The 24,889-nt window shown below is 32.6% G+C and overlaps 1 protein-coding gene across 4 annotated transcripts; it reads left to right on the top strand.

The window, feature by feature from the left end:
• Positions 1–16,526: 16,526 nt before the first annotated feature.
• LOC110718876 lies at positions 16,527–22,534 on the top strand. Of its 4 annotated transcripts, none has more exons than XM_021897824.1 (5): positions 16,528–16,652; positions 19,455–19,635; positions 19,869–20,090; positions 20,174–20,305; positions 21,625–22,534. In XM_021897824.1, the coding sequence occupies exons 3-5, from the start codon at positions 19,913–19,915 to the stop codon at positions 22,341–22,343; spliced, it is 1,029 nt and encodes a 342-aa protein (XP_021753516.1). In that variant the 5' UTR covers positions 16,528–16,652; positions 19,455–19,635; positions 19,869–19,912; the 3' UTR covers positions 22,344–22,534. The 4 variants fall into 4 exon arrangements, with proteins under 4 accessions (XP_021753524.1, XP_021753516.1, XP_021753507.1 ...); XM_021897815.1 differs by lacking the exon at positions 19,455–19,635 and adding an exon at positions 16,942–17,110; XM_021897832.1 differs by lacking the exon at positions 19,455–19,635 and having other exon boundaries at positions 16,527–16,652; positions 20,174–20,275.
• Positions 22,535–24,889: the final 2,355 nt, after the last annotated feature.

Here is a 24,889-nt window from a genome sequence, read left to right as displayed (position 1 = left end):
GGGTTTTTTCCCTGATTTTCGATTTTGGTTTTTATTTTCTGGGTTCGATTTTCTTTTTTATTTTTCGATTTTCTGGGTTTTTTTTAATTTTTTTCGCAGCTTAATTAAATCATTATAATCGATTTATTTTGGTTGTTTTAATTGGTGCAGGTAGATGGATTTAGATCTTAAATCGAAGAATCAAGATGCAAGTATATTGATTTAGATGTTGTATGGGTTTTTTTAATTGTGAAGTTGTAAATTTTTTTTATTTATATTGTAATTTTTTTTTATTTATATGTTGTAATTTTTTTATTTTGATTTATATGTTGTAATTTTTTTATTGATCTATACTGTAAATTTTTTTTATTATATATATATTGAACATATTTGATTATATTGATTGTGTTGTTCGATTTATATTTGTATTCTCATTTAATTTTAGTTTATTTAATTTTTAAGTTTAAAAAAATCAATTTTTTGGCACTTTTGGCATCGGTTAACTGGTGCCAAAAACAGTGAATTAAATTTTTTTTTGTATTTTTTGGCATCGATTAACCGGTGCCAATTCCGAGTTTTGGCACCGTTTTGAACCGGTGCCTTTTTAAACCACTTATTGGCACCCCCCACATTGGCACCAGTTCAAACCGGTGTCTTAGGCCGGGTTTGAACCGGTGCCAATTCCATTTTTTCACGTAGTGTAATTCACATAAGAGTGCAATTCACCTTCCAATCCATTTCCACCTGAATAATTATCGAATAATCCATGAACCTTCGCCAATATACTCATCTTAATCCATTTCGAAATTTAATCCAAACCATTATATTCTAAGACATAGTTTGGACGTTTGATTAGTCCATATGCACATAATTCATGTAAAGTTCGAAATCATTTCATAATACGTTTCAAAATATTATATATTGGTTATAAGTTGAATACTTGATTCATAATGTGGATTAATTGGACCAATGAGATCCCGGGTAGGAGAGGTTAGGGACGACATTACCCTGAGCCCAAGTCCTGCCTAGCCAGAGCTCATGGCCAATCCAATAATCTCCACTATTAATCTTTCTTCATATTAAAATGGAAAGTAGTTTTTACTTAAATATATACTTAATATACACTTTCAGAAAATAAATACGAAACTCTATCCTATATATGCCCTTCTTAGGGTCTACCCATCAGTTTTATATTCCAATTTTTATCTTTTTAAGACCCGAAAACTGATACCACTTTGTAACACCCCCAAAATACTCTCTAATATTAACAATAATAATCCAACTTTAGGGAGTAACTTAGGAGTATTACCGCCACGTGATTACGTAAGGCTTTAACAGAGTTTTGTAGCGGAAAATAATACTTATCTTTTATTAGTAATAATAATAGTAATAGTAATAGTTTTGAAATACTTCCAAAGTAACTGCAACACTAATACTATGTTTACTAAATTAAACTAGGTGATCACCGCACGCCCATCGTTCCCAATGCTGCATATTTTCACGTTGTCTGATCGCCATCATCTATCTACTCAACAAAATGATAAGTAGGGTCAAGCCAAAACAAAACAAATACGTATTAGCCAAAATGCTAAGTACATACAGATGTTGGACATGTAAATCAATGTAATTAATTAAACATGTTATCAAAGAGATTTAACTTTAATAAATCATAATTTATCCAAACCATTCATGAATAGAAATTCAAGTATAAAAGCTTGTCAAAAGGACCAATTTCCGAAATAACCAACTTTCCAAAGATAATTCCGAATAGGATGGATCAATCCATATTTTCATAAATCATTTTCCCATATAAGTGTGCACACCCCTCCAAGCTAGTAACTCCTTTACATAGTGCTGTCAAGGGGAAAGAGTAGGTCATACAAAATCCATAGTTTTCAATTTACTCCGCATAGTAGGAGTTAAAAATCAAAAGATCCAAGGAATAAATCTTGTTAAATAAACTTTCCAATATGCCGTACTCGAGATAATTTAAACAATAAAACTTCCTTTTTAAACATCTTGAATATCAGTACAAGTTTTTAATCAACCATATGAAACATTTAAACATTTGAAATTAAACGATCAAAATATGTTTCACCGATTCGCAATCATTTAAACATGGTTTGAAATCACTTAACATGTAAATCACGTTGCATATAAAAGTCATTTTATGAAAGATCTAGCCACGTGTACGTAACTTGATCCTTGCAAACAAGCACGATGTTCCTAATTACGAACTTGAAATCCCTACAACAATAAACACAAAGTCCTAATAAAAAACTCTTCAACCCATAAACACTAGTACATAAAATGTAGACCCTTGATTTAGTTGTGCACGGTCAATTTGTTTAACTCTTGTAATGCTTATACTTTCATAGTTCAAGAAACCTTTTTAATATTAAGAGAGTTAATTATATTATTAATGACAACAATAATAACAATAAAAATAATAATAATAATAATAATAATAATAATAATAATAATAATAATAATAATAATAATAATAATAATAATAATAATAATAACATGTAGTAGTAGGAGTAGTACGTAGAGTAGCAAAATACCAACAATATAATGATAATAACACTTATAACATCATGAATAGTAGTAGTACTTATTTTAGTGTGTAGTAGTAGTAGTAGTAATATAAATATTGTAGTTGTTTGATATGATTTAATCAAAATAATAATAACAATAATTTATAATGATAGATTATCATTAGTATATATGTAGTACTAGTAGTGTACAGTAGTAGTAGTAGTAGTAGTAGTAGTAGTAGTAGTAGTAGTAGTAGTAGTAGTAGTAGTAGTAGTAGTAGTAGTAGTAGTAGTAGTAGTAGTAGTAGTAGTATGACCCAAAATGAAGAACATCATCAACAACAACAATGTAGTATCAAAACAAGGTTGGAAGCTTAGATAATCAAGCAAGGGAGGAAGGTGGAGGGACTACCTACGGGTGGCAGCAGCGGCAACGGTAGGAGGGCTGCAACAAGGTGGACGGAGTGGTGGTGGCCGTGGTGTTCACGGCCAAAGAGGAAGAAAGATGAATCAAAGGAATAATTAGAAAGGAGAAGATGGAGGATGAAGAGATTAGTTTGGGGAAGATGAATGTGGGAAGTGTGATTGATTTTCATGGCTATTTATAGCCTCAATTAGGCATTATTTCACCTATCTCCATTAATGAAAGAACAAGTGGGAACCTTGGTTCCATTTTTGCCGACATGAAAAGGTTTTAGAAGCAAGAAAACGAGTTTCTATTTGGCAGCTATAACTTTTGATCTATAGCATCAAACAACAATCACACTACTGAAATTGAAGATTGGGATGTCTCAAACAAGCTATCAAAGTTTCAGCCAAATTGGACCACGGATGGACCTTGATCGCAGGTGTTTTCTGAGACTGCTCAAGTTTGGGACGAAAATAAAGATGAATGGTGTAAAAGGGAGCTACGTGGAGCAATTTGGGTGGAAGTTTAGAATTGACTTTAGCAAAGAGGATATTAAATACTTTTGGCACTTTGTAGACTCACTCGAGAACAAAATATTTTGCTCGAGAACTGTAGGGAATATTTCAAGCATTACCCCAAAATTGAACCCCACTGTGATCATACACTAAAGTACGGTGGCGTCCAAAGGGAAGGAAGCTAGAGCAAAAGAGTCGCCAACAAGTTTTAGGAACTTGTAAACCGTTCACGAGGTGAAGGTTACACCCCTTAACGATCCAGGAGATTGTTAACTCCAATAGGTCTGGAACCATGACTGGTAGTTCGGGGATGAAGGTACAAATCCAACCTAAAAGAGATTGAACATGCTCTAATAATAAGCCTGTACTTTATTCTGATCGTATTCATGTGCGCTTCCTGACTAACATGCAATCAATAGATTTAACCCTAAACCTGTTTATCTATGTTGGTTGAATATTAATGCACAAATAAACCTATTATTGGCGATCACTTGAATTATAATCATAATAACCCTAAACAAGATTATTAATTATCTTATTAAGCGTGATTACAAGTACAAATTCCCTTTAAACATTCATAAAAGGCGTGATCAAGCAATAACAATAAATATAATCAAGCAACATAATAATCATAATAACAATAATCATAACCATAATCATAATCATGTTAAAGCATAATAATAGCAAGATCCTAGGCATGATACTAACAAGATTAATAACAAACCCTAGCATGTCAGTAAACATAAAAATCAAATATATAGCCCTAACATGATACTAACATGAATATATATTAAGAAGAGAATAGGAAGCATCGCAGGAATCATAATTGTCATATTTGATATTAGAAATTACAGTTATTACCCTAAACATGACACTAGGAAGATCAAAACGCCCTAACATGATACTAGGAATCATAATAACCTAGACATGATTTCTATATCATAACATCAATAAATCAATTAAAGCACTTACTTGGATGCCTCGTACCTCTTTCTAATAACAAAATACACGCGATAGTAACTTCAAGGAAAATATAAAATCAAAGCATTAAATTAAATAATTGAAATAGAGATTTGGGACCAAACCCTCAGTAATTAAAACCTTTCACGTCTAGGGCAAAGGCAACTTCGAACAATGCTAGGTATTTCTAGATCTTGTGAATGCGGAATTTTGTATGTAAAAGCTAGTTTAGAAAAGAGAGAGAGTATTTAAGAGATTCTTGAAGAGAGTATGGAGAAAGAGAGAATTAGAGAAAATTAATTGTTGTTGATGATTAAAAACAAAGGTTTTAGGAGGCTATTTATAGAGAAAATCAGCCGGATGGATAAAAAACGAATCAGAGTTTCGAAGAGAATAAAACAAATTAGCGCCAGACGCCAAACATTAGCGCCAGACGCCAAGGCTAGCGCCAGACGCCAAGCGCTAATCCTGTCGTCAGACGCTAGAAAACAGTTTCCACGCGTTTTCTTAATTTGATAAAATTTAGCCGTACAGAAGGGAAAAATCGTATTTTCCTTAAAAACACTTCTTTTATGCTGATTAAAACTCTCAAAAGTCAACTAAAGTCAATTTATCAATGCTAATTAAATTAGGAATGAAAAGAACCTTCTAGAAGAATCTAGAAGACTATAATCAATTCTAATTGCATTAGGAATGATAAATCAAATCTTAGGCCCTCCTCTAGATCATTGGGCCGTATATAAACATCAAACCGAGCCTAGTTTAGTAATTTGGCCATAACTTCCTCATTATTCATCGGAATTGGGCTTCTAATATATCGTTGGAAAGCTCTTTTCGAACCCGACCCAACTACACTACTATTGGACCCTTTCCATGGACCAAACCAAACTGGATTGGCTGTTTTCTTAAAATAGGTTTTCAAAAACAGAGAGAAGAGAAAAAAAATAAAAACTATCCGCAACACTAGACTTTCCACACTTTCACTTTATTCGATTATGATTCGACGTGAAAGGTACTCATCACTTGGTTTGGTTTTGGGGAGACACAAACGGGTGTCTACAGGAACAAAGAGCTTAAGGTAGAAAATCCCGTTTTCGAGCAGGATAACTTTAACTTAATTAGTATAATCAAACTTATTATAAAACGTAATTATAAAATTGTCATTTGTATATAATGACTTAAATAAATTATTTTGTATAATAACATAATATTTGAAATATCTCAGAAAAATCCAAATTAGTAAACGGGTTAAAAAAATACGGGGTATTAAAACCATAGCTAGGGATGACAATTATAAATGGATATTCGTGAATCTAATCCACCCGATATAAATAAAAAGACAAAAATCCGCGTTAAATGAATGAAGGGCGGGTGACGGATAGGGTTGAATTTGGGTGGGGCTCCGTTTCATCCATTATCCGTTTATCACCCGATATATATTTATATTTCTTCATTTTTTACACCTTATATATTATATTACTTATTAAATTATTTCTCAAATGTTATTTTGATGTAATGTACTTATTAAAGTATACTCTTTTTTTAAAAAAAAAATTATATTATACTCCTTATTCTGTAGTACTTATTATGGAGCAATTTTTTTTTTCCAAAATTTTCTGAGACCTTATATATTATAGTATTGTACAACTTAAAAATGTTTCCAATGTAAATTATTTCTAAAATTATTAAATTTGATGTTGTTTTATTTTTACAAAATGAACATCGATAATTTTGATGTATTAGTTGAAAATATGGCTATCACTCTCAATATTAACATCAAAATATTTTATGTATTCATAAAATAAGAAATAATAATTGTTTTTTTTAAAAAAAAATCATCACTCGCTAAGCATCTGATCCACCTGTTTCATCTGCAGATGGGATGGATCAGATGCAGGTGATGGGTTTTACGGGCGGCGGGTGAATCGGGTGGAGCGGATGGAGTGAGCAAGTAAATGCGTGTGAAGCTCCCACCCAAATCCGATATGTTGACATTTTTAACAATAGCCTTGCTTTTATATATATATATATATATATATATATATATATATATATATATATAAATCCAATGAGAAGGATGAGAAAGACAAGATCTTAGCCATTCATAGAAACAATCTAACGGAGTAACGGCTAATATTTAAAACAAAAAAACTTCATCTTCCTCACCAAATCTATCGTCAGTTTATAGAACTTTGAGGATTGATTTCCATCTAGCTCCCACTAATTCAAAATCTTCCATTTAATTTAATCAAGCTCAACCAATTTCTTCCCCGAATTTTCACTAATTTACGTGCACTTTTAATTGACATACTCTTGCTCTATTATCTACTATGATGCGCGGAAACATTAAAATTCACCAATGTATCAATTCTGAAACGTTTCAGAAACGTACTGCGTTTTGAAACGCGTTACGAAATGCCTATGAGAGTTTCCTTGCTTCATGAAACGTTTCATACAATTTGGAACTTTGGAAACCTTTGGGAAACTTAATTTAAGGAATAGATAAGAGATTTTCCTTGCTTTTCCAGCTGCCTCGCCCAAACAATGTCAAGGCAAGTACCATCGATCGATTTCACTGATTTGAGGTTAATTTTTGTTTTGATTTGGAGAAATAAAAGAACTCCTCGACCTTATCTTCATTGACCTCTGCTTGACTGCGTAGGAGAAGATTAATTTTGGTTTTTGTTTGCAATTAAAGTGTTTGCATATATTATTGCTTGAGAGGAAGTGAAAGATATTGAAGGTGGGGAGTGGGGACATGTAAGAAAAGAGGAAAATTTGGAAGCATTTTAAATTTTTGTAGTTATTTATTCTGTGAATTTGGTATTTTGTTCTAATTAAAATGTATTTTTTCGTACCCCCGTTTCTTAATATTTTAAAATTTCCGTTTATCCGTTTTCGTTTCCCGTTTCCGTGCAACCTAGATTATCTCTCTCCCTTCTACTTGTTTTCACTATGCAAAAATCATGGCATCTGTAGTCGTTTTTATTAAAAATAAATTTCACCTTAATCTTATGATGATTACAACATTCAATAGCACATATTTAGTGAGTTGCTCTTATTGAGATGCGAGAGTCAATCAAAGAGTAGATTAGGTAGCCTACTAGTTGTAGACATTTTTGATGAAATTAAAACTATGCTTGCTTGTATATCTAATATTCTAATTTGCATATTATGCTCAATATGCTCATCATTTATCATGCCTTTTCCGCCAATCATAATATATGCACAGCATATTGTTTGAATATTATGCATATTCTATGTAAATATTATGCACATTAGACTATGAGAATATGCACATATGAACATTTCATTGCCAAACCAATACTTGTTTTATAGGCGTTGGATTATAATGCCATGGTATATATGATTAGGAAAAAAGAAAATTTAGGCACATTGTATTCAACATTTATGCACAATATACGAGTTTTTTTTTTTTTTTTTTTTTTTTTTTTTTTTTGCACATTTCGTTTTAAAAATATGGACATTCAATACAAAAAATCCTTCTTATTCTTCTCATTTTAAGAAACTTCTCATATGTCCCTAAATCTATATAAGCCATGTAATTGTAAATTTTACAGCTCATCAATATATTCACCACATCACTAGTTTAAATTTCTCATATTTCATAACAAAATCTATATTTTTGTAAGAATGAGAAATCTATATTTTAGATTAGAAAGTCTCAATTTGATACATTATAGATAAACAAATTGTAAAATCGTAAATAAATCAACAAACATGGTTAATCATGACATTTTCGTAACTATATCAATACATGTGGGACTCATTATTAATAAAAAAAGTTATTGATTTATTTATAGTCTTGCTACTTGAAATATTGTTTATCAAGGTTTTTCTCATTTAAGATTGGTAGTCTTCTTTGTTAAATTCAAATCAACTAGCTTAGCATCAAAATCATCTTCCTATGCAAATTATTTCATAGTATATTTTAGGTTAAGTCAATGTTCAATTGTTAGCTTGGAGTGTTTGAGAACAAGAGGAGAGAAAACAAAAGGTTTTTTTTCTTTTTCTTTTTTAAACTTAAAAAAAATGAAGGGAGTGGGGTTGTTCCAAAGTAAAGTCAGGCTGCGTTTAGCACTCCCCTCCCCCCCTTTTTTTTTAATTACTATCTTACATAAGGAGTATATCTAATTTATCAATTAAACCTACTAAAATTATGTGTCAATCTAGTTGTAACATTTATCATCAAATGAGAGTATAACAATTGACATTTCTCAAGAAGATCAAGAAGAGAAGCCCTAATTGACGAATATCATATTGTAATCCCCCATATTTTTAACCTAATTAAAGTATATTTATTTATTATTTATACAAATACTTTTATTTGAATTTTTTAGTATAAATTATTTTGAGGCAAAAGTAATAATGTTTTCATTATTTGTAAGCTAAAATTATTAAGTTTTTAGTCTAAATTATAACCCTCTTTTAGTTAGTAGCCCAATATTTAAATGTTACTCAAGCCCAAGCAACAATCCTACTCCTACTTGGATTAGGAAAATTAAGCACATACCCTTACAAAAACATAAAACCCCAAAAACCCTTACCTTCCCTCACTTCTCTTGCTCCTATTTCACGCATTCACAAGAGAAAAAAAAAATTCGAAACTCCTCACTTTGCTGCCAGCCGATGCCCACCTCTCCGGCCACCACCTGCCGCCTGTCGATAGCCGCATGCCACCAGGCAGCCACCCCCTTTGACTGTTCGCCCTCCTCTCTCTTCTTTCTTCACTTCTCTTTGTTTCATTAATCAATCAATCAATAACTATATACTAAAAGACACACCAGAAATGACACATGTTAATTTCTAGTGTGTCCTTAGTATTTAGTTTTTTTTTTCTTTCCAAATGTTTTTAATCGAAAATTTTATTTAAGGAAATTATGTAAAAAAAAGCTTCTTTTTGTCAACAAAATAAACAAGCAATAATATATACTTTTCTTAGGTTGTTACACAATTAAGTACATAGTAATAAGGAAATAAATAATCTTTTTTTTAAGAAGATGTAATTCTGGTGGAATATAATTGATTCTACAAAGATATTACCTTTATATTTTGTATGCTATAAAATAATTTATCAAAATATGGAGCAATTAAAATAACCGTGCATGGCACAAGACCTAACCTAGTTTGATTAAAGTTTCAATCTTTGATTAAATTTTGCTCTAAATTATCATTATTATGATTTGATTATATACATAAGTTATAAAAGATCATGAATTTATGAATTTTTATATGTTTAAATTATAATACAAAATTTCAGATTTTTTTAAATAAGAAAATAAGGGTTTAAGTATTGTTTTTTCATGTTTTAGGGCTTGAAAACGTGCTAATCAAGTTACCTAATCATACTATGTTTAAATTATGTTAAAGTATAATTATTTTGATTATGTAAAAATTTCAGATTATTAAAGTTTCAATTTTTATGAACAAGTTGTGTTAATTTCATATTTTTATGCTTCTAATCTTATAAAATAATGTTTGTGCGTAGTTCATGATTAAAAAGCCTTAAACTTTAAATTCTAATCTTAACAATAAATTTTTAGATTTTATACTTTTTATTTTGAAGCCTCTAATGGCATCGAATTGGTATATTTTTTGGTTTCTAACACACTAACCTACTATATAATGATTATATCAAGTAATTATGTTTATGGGGTTATTTTATATACTTAAACCAAATTTTTAGATTATTCACTTACTTTAAAGTTGCTGGAATTTTATCTATTTTTGTATGATTTTAGCACATAAACTTATAGTGAACTAATGTATTATTAACTTTGGCTATTGTGAGTAATTTAAAAGCATTATTTTGATAGACAAGGTGGTGGCTAGAGCTAAAGTTTGGACTGCTAAGACTCTTGCTTACTCAGGCAGATTGCAACTAGTCAAAGTTATTCTTCTAAGTTTACAATCTTATTGGTGCCAGATTTTCATAATGCCTAAGAAAGTTATTAAGGAGATTTAGAAGATTTGTAGGTTGTTTCTATGGACTTGCAGCACTGTCTCCTCAAAAAAAGCTCCTGTCTCTTGGAACACTCTTTGTCTTCCTAAAGTTGCTGGGGGCTGGAACATTAAGGATATGGTGTTGTGGAACAAAGCTGCTACTTGCAAGCTTCTTTGGGCTATTTCTTGTAAGAAAGATAGGCTTTGGGTGAAATGGATTGATGCCTATTATACTAAGAATAGAGATATCACTAGTGTTAGCTGCCCTGCTAGCACCTCATGGGCTCTCAGGAAGATCTTTGACTGCTCCCAAACCATTATCTCTGCTGGTGGTTGGGACAAATTTATCAAGAAGGGGTTATTCTCTATTAAGGAAATGTATAAGTACTTACAAGGAGATTTTGAGAAAGTTCCTTGGAGTAGAGTTTTGTGCCAAAATCAGGCTTCTCCTAGAAGCTTATTTATTACCTGGCTTGCTATTAACAATAGGTTTCCTACTAGAGATAAGTTAGCTATTTGGGGGGTTGTGGACAGTGCTGATTGCTGTCTTTGTAATGTTGTCCCTGAAACTATGGAGCACCTCTTTTTCAGTGTGCTTTCTCTTCTTAGGTATGGGCTATGGTCCTTAATCACCTGCAATTTTATAGAGCTCCTTGTCCCTTTACTGTTGAACTAATTTGGGTTATGAAGAGTGCTAAGAAGACAAATGCTAAGCATCAGGTGTTGTTGATGTTCTTTGCTGAGTGCTTATATGCTATCTGGCTGTACAGGAATGACCAGATCTTCAATTAGAGCCATAACACTATCTCTGCTGCTCAGATGTTCAAGGAAATCAGATTCAAGGTTGCTTGCAGATGCAGTGAAGTTATGAGGATTTTTTGTTAGTTTTGTGTTAGTTTTGCTGTTTTTTGTCCTTTTTGGCTGGTCTAGTGCTTGCCAGATTTTTAGTGTTGTGGTGTAATCTTTAAATGTTTCTCTTGGTAATTAATAAAATCTCTCTGAATTGCCAAAAAAAAGCAATATTTTGATGGTTTAAGAGGTTTTAAAGTAGTTTAGTATTGCTGTAAATTTATTTGCTTGGGTGTTGATGTAATCCCCCGTATTTTTTAATATTTTATAAATGAAAATTTATTTTATTTATAATATTTAATTGTACTTTTCCGGAATTTAATTTCAAAAATTTTAAATTATTAATATATATAGGTCGAAAATTATTTTAGCACAAACTATTATATGAATATATATCTAAAATTCATGATCATACAAACAAAGCCTACCATTTCATTTACCTAATTGGCCCATTAATTTTATGATGCCCAATTTTCTAACTTACCCTACAACATTCTCTCCTATAAATACCCCATCAATCCCCAAAAAATTTCCCCACACAAAAGGTTAGTCTTACTTTCTTTTCTCTTTATTTTATTTTTATTTATTTTCCTTTATTTACTTTTTCTTTCTTTTTTTTTCTTTTCTATTCTTCCTCCTTTACGTGAGCTACTCCTCACTTTACTGCAACCAATTGTGCTCGCCGGAAACTGACGCCGACACCCCTGACTGCCGGTGATCAACCACCAGCCCGACCTCCCACCGTGGCTGGTCTTCCTCTCCTTCTTTTCCCTTTATTTCTGTTTCTATTTGCATAATTATATAAGTATTGTTTTGGGTTCTTGATTTAATTGTTTGAAATTGATATAATTAGTATCAAATCTATATTTTGATGGTAAAAGGTTATAATTTGAGATTATATACATGTTTTAATTTTTTAGATTTTTGTTCATTAATATTAATCCCGATCAGGTTCTGAACTCATCCGATTTTGATAAAAAAATTCAGCCTCTAAATATGATTTTCGGGCAGTATTTGATTTTTAACAAAGTTTTTATATGCTTTAAATTTTATCCTTGAGTTTAAAGGGTAAGAGATAATTTAATGTTTCTATGGATAATTTAAGTATAAAGATGTATTTTGATGAAGTTTTAAAGGATTTTCGATTGGTTTAAAATGCTGGGATTTTATTTAAAGTAGTATAATTGTGATTTTAATAAAAGGGTGTGATTACCCATTAAAAAGGGAGATTATTAGGGGTTTTTAAATAATTTTCAGATTTTTATTAAACTTTAAAATTGCTGTAATTTCATGTATAAGAGTGTATTTTAAGGTTTTTATGAAGAAAATTTAAAGAACTATATATAAGCCTTTAATTTTAACTAAAGGGAAGGTTTTAAAGTGTTGTTTGATTTGGATTTTGAAGGTTTTAAAGTAAGTTAGTATTGCTGTAAATTTGATTGATTGAGTATTGATTGAGATGTTATTGTTTGGTTTAGGAGAGGAGTTTATTGAAGGTGATTTCTAGATAGTAAAGTGGCATACCAATTCGTTTATTCAAGGTACGTACGAGTTACAAAACCTTGCTTTTAGATGCATGTTTAGGGATGTATCGAGAACTTGGTATCATGTATAGAGAAGACTGGGCTAAATTGTTTGGTTATACATTGTGATTTCCGTATATTGTGTATGAGGCATGTTTGAGATATAAGTATATGACTACGGTTATGGGTGATGTATAAGTGATTGTCTTATCAATTAGATATGTTATGATTAACTAAAGGTTATGGATTCTTGGTTGTCTATAAGTGGAATTAATTTTGATAATGGTTCCATGAGGTTAATTTGTAATACTCTTTCATGAATTAATTATGATTTGAGTACGTAGAGGAAGTTCATTAAAGTCTTTTAAGACGAAGTTCAGGATTTGATGAATACTAAATATTGTTTGCCACTAATAAATCAAGAATTGAATTGGAACTTTGGATTGCTTAGAATGATGTGATATTTGATTGATTATATTGTTTTGCATATGAGTCATCACCAATTCTAAACTTGTAAATCACGTAAAGTGCAAGATGAATGATCAATAAAACTCTAGATTTGTGCACATCTGGAGTAATGACAATCAGGGGTTGGGGTACACGGGGTATTAACCGTGCACTTTTTTCGAGGCCATCTGATCTGCGAGTCTCTTTTTTCAAATACTTTTCAAAACTAGGAGTTAGATAAGATCTCATACTAACTATGGTCACGGAGTCGTGCCTGTGGTCGTTGGATGTTTATTGATGTTTCCGAAAGGAGGCATGGGGTTTTTCTTTTATTGATGTTCCAAATGGAGCATGGGTTGGACAACCTTGTCTATTGCGTAATCCAATAAATAAAAATAATGATTTACTTATTATTAATTAATGGAGTCTTAGTAATATAAATAGTTAAGTCATGTGTCGAGTCTATAAACTAATAATGCGTGATGATTGATTATTAGCATGTTAGGGATTTCTTTTATGTTTTGCAGTTTATATGTACTCAGCTTTGGTGATTGCGTGCTTTGTGTGTCTTTCTTTGGTCATGGCCTTCGCCTTTCAATGACCCTGTGACGATCCAATTTTTACACTTGTAATATTGGGGAGCAGATTAACCACAAGTTCTTACACATGCAGCATCCGTATCTAGGTGGTGGGATCTTGAGTGATGTTTTGGTTGCTTTTCTTATTTTTATTGTTATTTACTTTTGAAGTTATTTAAACTCAATTTTACTTTCATACTACTTCTATTGGTTTGAGTTTTGAATAAGGGTCTTAATGGTTCCAGCTTGTATCACTTAATTTGGTTTTATTTAATTTATTGGTTTTGAAAACTTATTTACAACTTATTTAGTTTTTCCGCTGTTAATATCTGATATAGCCTTAACGTTTGAACATGTGCGCGGTAGCACGCCAGTAATTCTCTTGAATATTATTCAGGGTCTTCACAGATTTAAAGAGAGAATTATTGGGGTTTTTCAATTGATTTAATTCTTGTTGTTTGGTTTAGAAGAGGACTTTGTAGAAGGCGACTTCTAGTTCCTAAAGTGGCCAACCGAATTGTTTATACAAGGATACATACGAGTTACGAAACCTTGCCTTTAAATGCATGTTTAGGGATGTATCGAGAACTTAGTATCATGTATAGAGAAGACTGGGCTAAATTGTTTGGTTATACATTGTGATTTCCGTATGCTGTGCACTATTCTATATTGCAAGTATTATTTATGCTTTAATTATGCAAGATGCGCTTAGAGGCAAAGGTATGTGATTTGGTAAAATGATTCATTTATTACTCGTTCATGATCATGGAGATAGAATGAGTAAAGGAAGATTTTAAGTCTTATAAGATAAAGTTAAGGTTTTGGGGTGCCTTATGCACTCAAGGTGTTTATACACCGAGGTAGTTAAAGGAATAAATAATAAATGTTGTTTGTCACTGATAAATTAAGAATTGAAACTGGAAACTTGCTTTACTTGATTGAATTGATATTGGGTTGATTGTGTTGTTTTGCAATGAGCCATCACCCAGTCTAAACTTGTAAATCACGTAAAGTGCAAGACGGATGAACAATAAAATTCTGGATTTGTACACATCTGGAGTAATGACAATCAGGGGTTGGGGTACACGAGGTATTATCCATGCACTTTTCTAGAGGTCGTTTGATCTACGAGTCTCTTATTTCAAATACTTTTCAAAAACTAGGAGTTAGATGAGATCTCATACTAGCTACGATCACGGAGTCGCGCCCGTGGTTGTTGGATGTTTTATTGATGTTTCCGAAAGGAGGCATGGGGTTTTTCTTTTATTGATGTTCCAAATGGAGCATGCATGGGATGAACAACCTTGTCTATTGCTTAATCCAATGAATAAAATAAAATGAGTTAGCTACTATTAACTAGTGAAGTCTTAATAAAACTGATAGTTGAGTCGTGTGTTGAGTCTATAATTGATGATGCGTGATGATTGATTATTAGTAGCATGCTAGGGATTTCTTATTATATTTCGCAGCTTGTATGTATTCAGCTTTGCTGATTGCGTGCTTTGTGTGTCTTTCTTTGGTCATGGACTTCGCCCTTCAATGACCCTGTGACGATCCAATTTTTACACTTGTAATATTGGGGAGCAGATTAACCACAGGTTCTTACACATGCAACATTCGTATCTAGGTGGTGGGATCTTGAGTGGAGTGTTTCTTTTCTCAATTTATTTTGATTGTTACTTTTGAAGTTATTTAAACTCGATTTCATTTTTATACTAATTCTATTGGTTTGGGTTTTGAATAAGGGCCTTAATGGTTCCAAGTTGTAAGACTTAATTTAGTTTTGTTTGTTGGTTTTGAAACTTATTTATAAATGATTTAGTTTTTCAGCTGCTAATTTCTGATATAGCCTTAATGGTTGAACACGTGGCGGTAGCACGTCAGTAATTCTCTTGGATATTGTTTAGGGTACTCACAGGTTTAAAGAGAGAATTATTGGGGTGTTACACATATACAAGACGTTTTATCAAGGTGCCAATTGATAATGATCACACAAGTTGATTAAAAAAATTCTTATGACTAGATCAAATCTATTATAGGTAAGAAGAATACACCATTTTCTAGACTTTCACGCAAAGTGGGTACTCGTCAAAATTTAAGAAATAGGACTTGAAATTGGTTAGGATCGGTCCAAAAATTTGGAACCAAAATTAGAACAATTACAACCGATTTCTAAACTTTGGAATTGAAATTGTAATCATCGGGTACCAGTTCCGATTTCGGATACCCGATTATATACAAAATTGTTGAAATTTAATACAAGTATTCCCTCCGTCCCTATTTTTTTGCCCCATTTCCAAAATATGGGTCAAGCTTTAAAAACTTTGACATTAAATTCTCGTTGTTTTATAAAAGGAAATATAGTCATGTAAGATCTTATTTGGTTTGTCTCATTGTAAACTTAATTAATATTGACTTAATATAATTAAAACGTTTAGAAATGGAAATATAAACGTTTTAACACGTGTTTAGAGACCGCACAAAGTCAAATGAAGTGAACATAAAGAGACATTTTTTTTTTTTGACGCGAAGAACATAAAGAGACATTGGGGGTGAAATGGAGTATAATTTTTGTTCACAATGTCCTAAAATTTGGAACCATAATTAGTTTAGTTACAACCAATTTCTATACTTTTGGAATTCCAAATACCCAGATTAGGCAATTATATACAAAATTGTTGAAAAATAATACAAGTACAAATTATAATACAAGTAGTAGTACGGAGTATAATTTTTGTTCACCTCTACTCACTACATGTGTGTTATTCACTCATTTAATTAATCTTGCTCCTACGTTCTCATTATTTTTCCTCATTTAGAGCTTCTCACTTTTACGCTGCACCTCGCTTTCACTCTCTATCTCTCTCTCCTCCATTGAAGCAGCTTTTCAGGTAAAATGTTTCATTTCTTCTTTTTCAAATCATCGATTATCAATTTCACAATCTAGGATTCATCGTTAATTTCGTTGCCAGTATAATCAATTTAGGGTTCTTTAGAGGTGAATTATTCAACTTTTGGTTATAATTACTCAAGTTTTTTTTTTGCAATTTACGATCGATTTTGTTTCTAGAGGTTCTCAGTGTGCAATTTACGTTGATATTATTAACCGAGATGAATCTGATGTGATTTTTGGAGCCTAATTTGATAATTGAGCCAAATTTTGTTGATAATGTGTTTCAGGTTGTTGTTTATTATCCTTTATTGTTGGAAGGAACCATGAAAATGGACCTTTTCTTTCTTGTTCGAGTGCGGCCGTCGCTCCTTCCCTGGCTCGGCGACCGGCTTGCTTATTAGTTTAGTCTTTAGAGGATCGTTGTGTAATACAAGTATCGTATTCATTATCTATAATGTAAGGCAAGTCATTTTGTTTATCCAAGACTGTTTTCGATATAACGAAATTTCGTAGAATTTGACATTTCTGGCTTAATATCTGTTCTGTATCGACTTTTCCTAGCAGTCTTTCTGTTGTTTCGGAGGTATCTATCAGATTGACATCCCCAAATGAATGGGTTTTCCTGGCTTGGTGTGGCAAAGTTAGCTACATTTGTTTTTGCTTATCGTTCATCGTTGTTAAACTAATAGAGGAAAAGGAGGTTGGAAAGGATTAAAAGTATGTCCTGGAGAGTTTCAGGTTCTTTATATTGAGTCAAAGGTGATGCCGGCTACCAGTTAGGAGTTTGCATACCATTTGCATCCTCTTTGTCCAAAATTGCTCAAGGTTCTTGTACTTGTTTGTGTACCATTTGCATCATAACAACCTACTGAAGGGTATTAGTTGCCCTTCACGGGTGGTATCTAGAAGGAGAAAAATAGGATTTGGGAGAAAGTTTTGAATTAGGAATAATTTCACCACTTGACTTGGCTTACCTTTTGCATCTCATTTCTATTGGTGTTTCTGGACATTAGCGAGCTTTCTACCATTACATTCTTGGAAAGTAATTAACACCCAACCAAACAATCCTATTGTGAAGATAAATTAATTATGATCTACACACATAATGTATAAATTAATATTATTGGTTGTTGGTGCAGTGGTGATTGGGACTGGACTTGGTAGGGAGAACCTGTGTTTGATCCCCCGCAACAACAGTTGGGAGGGGATTGGAATTTAACCATTCAGATCCCTGAATCCGGATTAGCCCAAAAGGTGAACCGGCTGGAACACCAAAAAACACTCCCATCGTGCTTAGTCTGTTGCGTTTCTGCAACATTGAGATTCAAATTTAGTGAATGAACAGCTATTTCTCCTCAATAGGTTTGGTTTGTTGAGATGATGTTGGTGCTAAGAGTTGTTGTTAGTTAATAATTTTAGTATCCTTCTCTGTAGGAAGTTCTAGAAATACTTTATCTTGAAGAAAGAGTCGCCGCTGAAATAAATATGAAAAGGCTTGCATTTTGAGTGAGCTCTGTGAAATTCATTTCATTTTTGGGTATCTCTGTAGAATTGTTTGAGAGTCCTGGCTTCAGCCTGTGAAGGTCTGTATTGACTGAATTGCACCCTCTCTTAATTGTAAATAAATCATGAAGTGCTTAGGTCAGCTGCAAGAGACAAAGAAAGAGAGATATTTAGTTCATGTGAGTCTAGTGCGAGAAAATTGAGTATAGGATAAGACAATTTCTCACCAATTCCTGTTTTATAAAAAAATCCCAATATACTTCATATATAAATTTGGGAACAACCCCAACTCTTCGATAATATATCTTCCTCCTGTGAAACACACTATTTCTTTCCATCTCAAACTCTCCCTCACTTACCCCCCCCCCCCCCCCCTTGTTTTCTTCCATTGTGTTAAATATTGTATGCTATAGCAATGAGGCCCATTTAATAAATATGCAAGTTATTGAGCAATTGTTTCTTATACATAATCAGATTAAATCCTGTAGTATATAATTTCAATACTTTAGATTTTAGACTATTTACCTATTGGGTTTGTTAAATATTGAATTTGAGAAATGCAGTCAAATTTAAGAAGGTAGTAGATACCTTAGAAAAGTATTGCTTATTGTTGAGTTGGTTGATAAATATAGAAGACAAGTTTAAATCAAGATGCAAAAGTCACTAAAGGTGTGTTCTGCTTAACCTTATAAGGTGGGTTGATTGAGAATTAGAAATCATGGACACAAGACAAAGAAGGGATGTGGTACTGAAGGTGAAATCTGGAAGGGATAAATAATAAGAAGAATGGATATTCTTGGATTTGAAGAGAGGGATGACGAGTTTAGTGGAGGTAAGGTGATCAGAAAGGGGAGTTGGTGTGAGGAAATGAAAGGGAAGCTAAGTTCTTTTTTGAGTTTAGAGAGTGTAAAAAAAGACAGAAACTACCATATAGCATGCCATGCAAGTCTGGTATACTATAATATATATCTTTAATAATTGGGATTATTATTGGACAAATGCTAAGTTCAGTATCTTTTCAAAATACAGCTATTAGATGAGATTTTTCCTGTCAAGTTTCTTGGCCAAATTCAGAATATCCTAAATACTCTTAGCAGTCTTAGGTTTCCATACACAATTGATTTCTAGCTCTGCTTTGCACAAGTGTGCATATGAATTATATTATATGCATACATCTCCAGATTCTCCACATGCTGGCATGTATACCTTCTTTTTCAGTTCTCTCGAATGCTTTTAGTAATGTAGTATTCTTAAGATGGCTGTTTCTGATTTCTGTATTTTCTTTGAAATCTTCCAGATTATAGGATCACTAGAATAAGCATATATGTTGAAACTTCTTTGAAAGAGTTGAAATTAGAAAGCTGAAAATTTTTTGGAATCATGGGAAGCTTGTATTTTGTATTTGGATGACTTAAAATCCGAGTACAATATCAATATCATCCAATTATGTCCGAGAAATGCTCTCTGCCTTTCAGGAGGTATGGTAATTGTTATTTTGGCAATTAGGTTTGCCACCAGCTGGTGCTACATAATTAAAATAGTTTTCATTCTTGCTTGGTATCTTCCTTAGTTGTGTGTGATTTAGTGATCCTTAGTGTCTTCTGAACAGAAGTCCCTTCTGCAATGGTTCTGCTTGCTTATTTTCGTTCCTTGGGAGTGTTTTTTTTTACTGGCACGCTAACTTTTATTTTTTCGGAATATTCTGTTTTAGGTAATTTCCCTTTATGGTTTATTTTTCAAACTTCTGCTTTAAGAATGAAATCAAGAGTCAGTAGTGAAGCTAGGACTCAGAGGCCTAAGAATGTTCAAGGAGAGGGACCGAATTGGGTGCTCGTTGTAGGTGGTGCCTTATTAAGTACATTATCTGTACGTCTCGGATTCAAATTGAAACAGGCACTTGATTCTAAACAGCAAGACAATTCTGTCTTGAAAGGTTTGGATTTATGGAAGGTTTTGTGCTTTTTTTTTTTTTTTTTTTTTCCTATTCTGTAGCTCACTTAGATGCTAAAATTTTAGGTAATGAAAGAACTGCTGGACGGAGGTTGGGAAATTGTCGCTCAAATTCAAGCTTGCATTCTTATGGATTGGATGAGAATAACTGCTATAATTGTGCTTCAGGTAGCGATTACCACAAGATTACTACCTTTGGTAGGTTCAAAAATTTTCTGATATAGGTATTGTTGTTTTCAATGTCTTAGTGGTAGATGGAAATTTTGAAGATGCTGCGGAGTAAATGTTTCCCTTTTTTCTTTTAACTTTCTAATGACAGTCAATTCTAAACATGTCTTGCATTTTTTACATTGATGGTCTGAGAATTTTTCAAAGGTTGCTAAAGTTTTAGAATACATAGTAAGAATATAATAAGTTATGTAACAGTCATTTAAAGTTCTTTGACTAAAAGAAATTTTTACTTTGCATAGTGGTCATATACTAATACTTCAATTACAAATTTGCAATACAAAGGATGGATGCAAGAGCTGGTTTGGTTTGCTAAATGAGGTCAACCTTGGCAATGATCTATTGAACCTCATATAACCAATGACTACATTAATAATCAATATTGACTTTTGTTTCACCTTGATGAGGTCTATGTAACCTTAAAAGAGATATAGGAAATCAACTTTAACTATCAAACTTAAAACATTTGTGTATAGCTCCATTCTGTTGGTTCAGATTAGAGAAGAGAGGCATTATAATTACAGTTATGGGTGTCAATGACAAATGATAAGTCGAGCATATGATGCATTACTTCATAACTTGTTGACCTGTCAATACTTGACTCAAAACTAGAGCCAGATATTAACTGACTTGAAAGTTTGGGAGTAGGGATGATTATTCTCTATTTGAACCCTAAACTGCCCATGTACAAATATTAATTTTGCTGTTTTTGGATTGCTGTGAGTTGATATTACATGATAGTAAAAGATATAATACTTATAAGGCTATACAGATCTCTAAAAGCACCATATATATCTAACTGATTGTACATGGATATGGTTCAGTTCTCTCCATTTTAATTTGCTTCCTTTGTGAACCCATCACCTTTTTTTGATTTTATTTTCTGTACCATCTATTTTCATAGTATTGCTACTTTTAGATCTTATTCGTCTCTACGTAGATTATTAATAATTCTGTCCCAATTTAGCTGCCCTATTTTCCATGTCCCTCACTTGCACCATTTCCTCTCTAAGAAATTTTAAGTCCCTGAGTTCTTTCTTGAGTTAAGTCCCATGCTTAACCAACCTTTTTATTTTTCTCTATTTTTTCACTTGCATAAAATCTTGTGCTGAAGGATATGGGGCAAGTATGGGACAGAAGGGGAGTAGAAGTATTTGATAAGTGGCAAAGCCATAGTCGTAGAGAAAAAGAATATAAAACAAAGGAGCATTATATATCACTGCATGTGATTAGATTAAATAAAGGAGCTGTATTTTATTATAAAAATTTCATTTGGGTTGTTGATGTAGGAGAACGTGTTACAGAGGTTAAGAGCTCTTCAAACGGCCCTATTATGACAGAACCTGAGGTGTCACTACCTTTAGTGACTGTTCCGGCACCTGAATACAGCATGGTTTGGGTATCGTCTCCAGAGCGTGGTGACCCACCTCCAAAACCGTTTCAACATTCAAGTAATTCTGACTCACCATGTGTCTCTGAATCTGGCTCTGACATGTTTAGTAAGCGGGATGTAATACAGAAACTCAGGCAGCAGTTGAAGCGTAGAGATGATTTGATAGTGGAGATGCAGGATCAGATTGCCGAACTACAGAATGCCCTTAATGCGCAGATGTCTCATTCTGATAACTTACAGTCACAACTTGATGCTACAAACAAGGAACTCTTTGATTCCGAGAGAGAGATCCAACGACTGAGGAAAGCTATTGCAGATCATTGCTTGGCACATGGGGACCCTAACGAAAAGCTTTCAACCACAACTTCACCGGCAGAGAAAAGAAATGGTCATGCCAATGGGTACCTTAATGGGGATGCCAATTTTGGGTTCCATGAGAAAAGCGGGGATGATGAAAGAATTCAAATGCTAAAAAAAGAAATCAGAGGGTTGAAAGAAATAATTGAAGGGAAAGACTATCTAATAGAAGGGTTCAAGGAGCAGAAGGATGAGCTCTCTTCCAAAATGAAGGAACTGCAACAGAGATTAGATTCTCAGCTTCCACATATATTGTAGACGAATCCTTTTTCTTAATACTGCCCCTGCATCCCCCTTTCTCATTTCTTTTTATTTAGCGAGGAATTTAGGATTATAGTGTTGGGGGAACTTTTGTTCCTCTTTCCCAAATTCGTTTGTGTGCTAAGGCTTTGAGCTGTATATATATCTTGCACGCGCTAGTGAATGTTGTCAGGTAATTTTTTTATTTATTTTGAACCATGCTGTAATTTGGCAAGAGTGGTGTTCATAATTTTTCCAAGGAAATTCTATTTGACGAGTTGCCACAACAGAAAGAAACTCTGAATATAATCCTGTGGATTATATGTGGATCGCGATCTTTGTGTGAGTTTGGAAAATCAAAAACTTTTGTATACATCCGGTTTACACTAATATTAGTGTACATCGAGCAGTATAAGGGTAACTTTTAGTTAATTTTAGGGTAATTTTTTGCCTTTCTTTGGGTAACTTTAAACATAATACAATTTTTATATAAATAGATAACAAGAAAAGTTTTATAGAGGTAATTTGATTACATTGAATCACTAATAATTGATTTTTAGTCAATTAAAATGTGATTCTTTACTAATAAAGCGTAGATAATTTTTATTTAAATTGGGTTACTTTTACGCATATTGGGGTAACTTTTATTCATTTTAGGGGTAACTTATAATCATTTTATGCTATCTGGATGTACAAGTACACCCGATTTTTTTTAAAAATTTTGTGTTGGAAAATTGTGTTACTTTATTTAGTTAGAGAAACCCAAAATTCTGATTTGACATATGGGGTTTTAAGAGTAAATTTGTTAAATACAATAATTAAAAGTACTCACTTTAGTAATTGCAAATGATAACAGAAAATTTGTTGCCTAAAAAGTATATATATATTAACTACTGTAACTTGTTAATTGACATTCAATTCCATTTTCAACCAGCTTGAGAATGACGTCACAATTTATTTTGTTCCTCTTGGATTTTGTTGGGTCATTTGACTTGGCACATATGCCCATGCACAATTTTACCAATAATATCTTTAATTATTAGTACTATAATTTAGAGTTAAGCATACAATAATGGACTCAATTTTAGCAAAATGTGGGGAAAGGGGACTATTTATTTTACAGAGGAAAAGGGAATAGACTAGAATGGGTTCAGATTTTCAGTGGGTTTTAATAATTAAATAAGGGATAGAATTGAGTCCCCCTTTTTTTTTTTAATAGCAAAAATATTTCATTAAATAAAAGTCATACGACATATACAATATAGATTCGACGTTAACAAATACACAAGATATTGAATAAAAAAAAAATTTCCTTCATAAAAACTACGATCGTCGAGTAGATCTTGCACTGTGGAACAACTCCCGCTTATATCGTTGGAAAATACAGCCTTGTTGGAGAGACAATCTAGCGATCCTTTGTAGCCGTGATGATGTTTTTCTTTTGATTCATCTGTCTGCATTCGAAAACTTGATAACTTTTTCACCAATGAAATAATTTCACGACAATCCATTAGATCTAATATCATGGATTCAAAACTAAGAAGTTTCTCCCCTGAAAAGAGGAGATAAACCTTGTCTTCGAAGGAGATCGAAAAACCCTTGTCTTTCGAAGGAGGTCGGAAACCCTTTCTTTCGAGGGAGAAAAATTCCTCCCAAAAGGAGGAAACATTATTAGAAAACCTAAAAAAGCTTTTAAAAAAAACTAGGATTGGGGCTTTCCACCGGTTAAAACCGATGGAAGCCTCTTTAAAATTCCCCTTGGTTAAGAAATTGAGTCCCTTCGGTTTTTTATTTATTTATTTATTTATTTTTATTTAAATTATTTAAAATTAAGACCAATCAAAAATAGAATCCCTTCCACTTTTTGAAACTAAAATAAGGCATAGAAATACAATACTTTGAATGTTTGTTTTCTTCACATCTTCATTACATCCTCGACCTTCCAACTCTATATTTCTCTTTAAAATCACAACCATCTCACAAGCTAACTCTGACTCACATGGACTGTCAACCCACCTATCACCTTCAACATCAGTCTGGCCCACACCCGGATTGATCCGGCCCAAAAATAAGACACGTTTAGGCAAGCCTTAAAACATATTTTTGGTTACAAACCCGAACCTAGCTTGGAAAACTCGACAAGCCCACTACTTTTTTTGTGGGTTTGGGCACGAGGAGTTTTGTCTAGACCCGGTCCGATTTGATCACCTCTACTACCAACTAATATAATCACATAATTAAACAAATGCAAGACAAATAAGCTACAATAAACCACAGAGATGAAGAACATGTTTTGACTTTTTTTTTTGTTATTTTATTATTATTATTGTTGTTGAAAGAATAATTTTTTTTTTTGGACAACAAACATTAAAAAAATTTCAAGAACAAAACTTTTGTACTGATGATGCACTTTCTTAATTTCGAACAGTTATATTTTTGAACTAATCAGCAGGAATGATTAATGATGGAATTGAATTTGTCTGGTTTAATCAAAGCAATAATGAGGGGACTCAATTCTTTACAAGGGACTTAATTCTTCTTGGGGTAAAGGTGATTTAAGTCAC

The sequence above is a fragment of the Chenopodium quinoa genome, unplaced genomic scaffold (genome assembly GCF_001683475.1).
Source record: "Chenopodium quinoa cultivar QQ74 unplaced genomic scaffold, ASM168347v1, whole genome shotgun sequence".
NCBI classification, from domain to species: domain Eukaryota; kingdom Viridiplantae; phylum Streptophyta; class Magnoliopsida; order Caryophyllales; family Amaranthaceae; genus Chenopodium; species Chenopodium quinoa.
Note: the sequence above shows the minus strand (reverse complement) of the source record. Positions and strands in the feature narration are given on the sequence as shown.

Excerpts from the sequence above, each read along its gene's own strand:
- LOC110718876 (XM_021897824.1), top strand. The coding sequence starts at position 19,913 with ATGAAATCAAGAGTCAGTAGTGAAGCTAGGACTCAGAGGCCTAAGAAT. Across the intron at positions 20,091-20,173 it reads AGACAATTCTGTCTTGAAAG|GTAATGAAAGAACTGCTGGA; the intron begins GTTTGGATTTAT and ends CTAAAATTTTAG. Across the intron at positions 20,306-21,624 it reads CCACAAGATTACTACCTTTG|GAGAACGTGTTACAGAGGTT; the intron begins GTAGGTTCAAAA and ends TTGTTGATGTAG.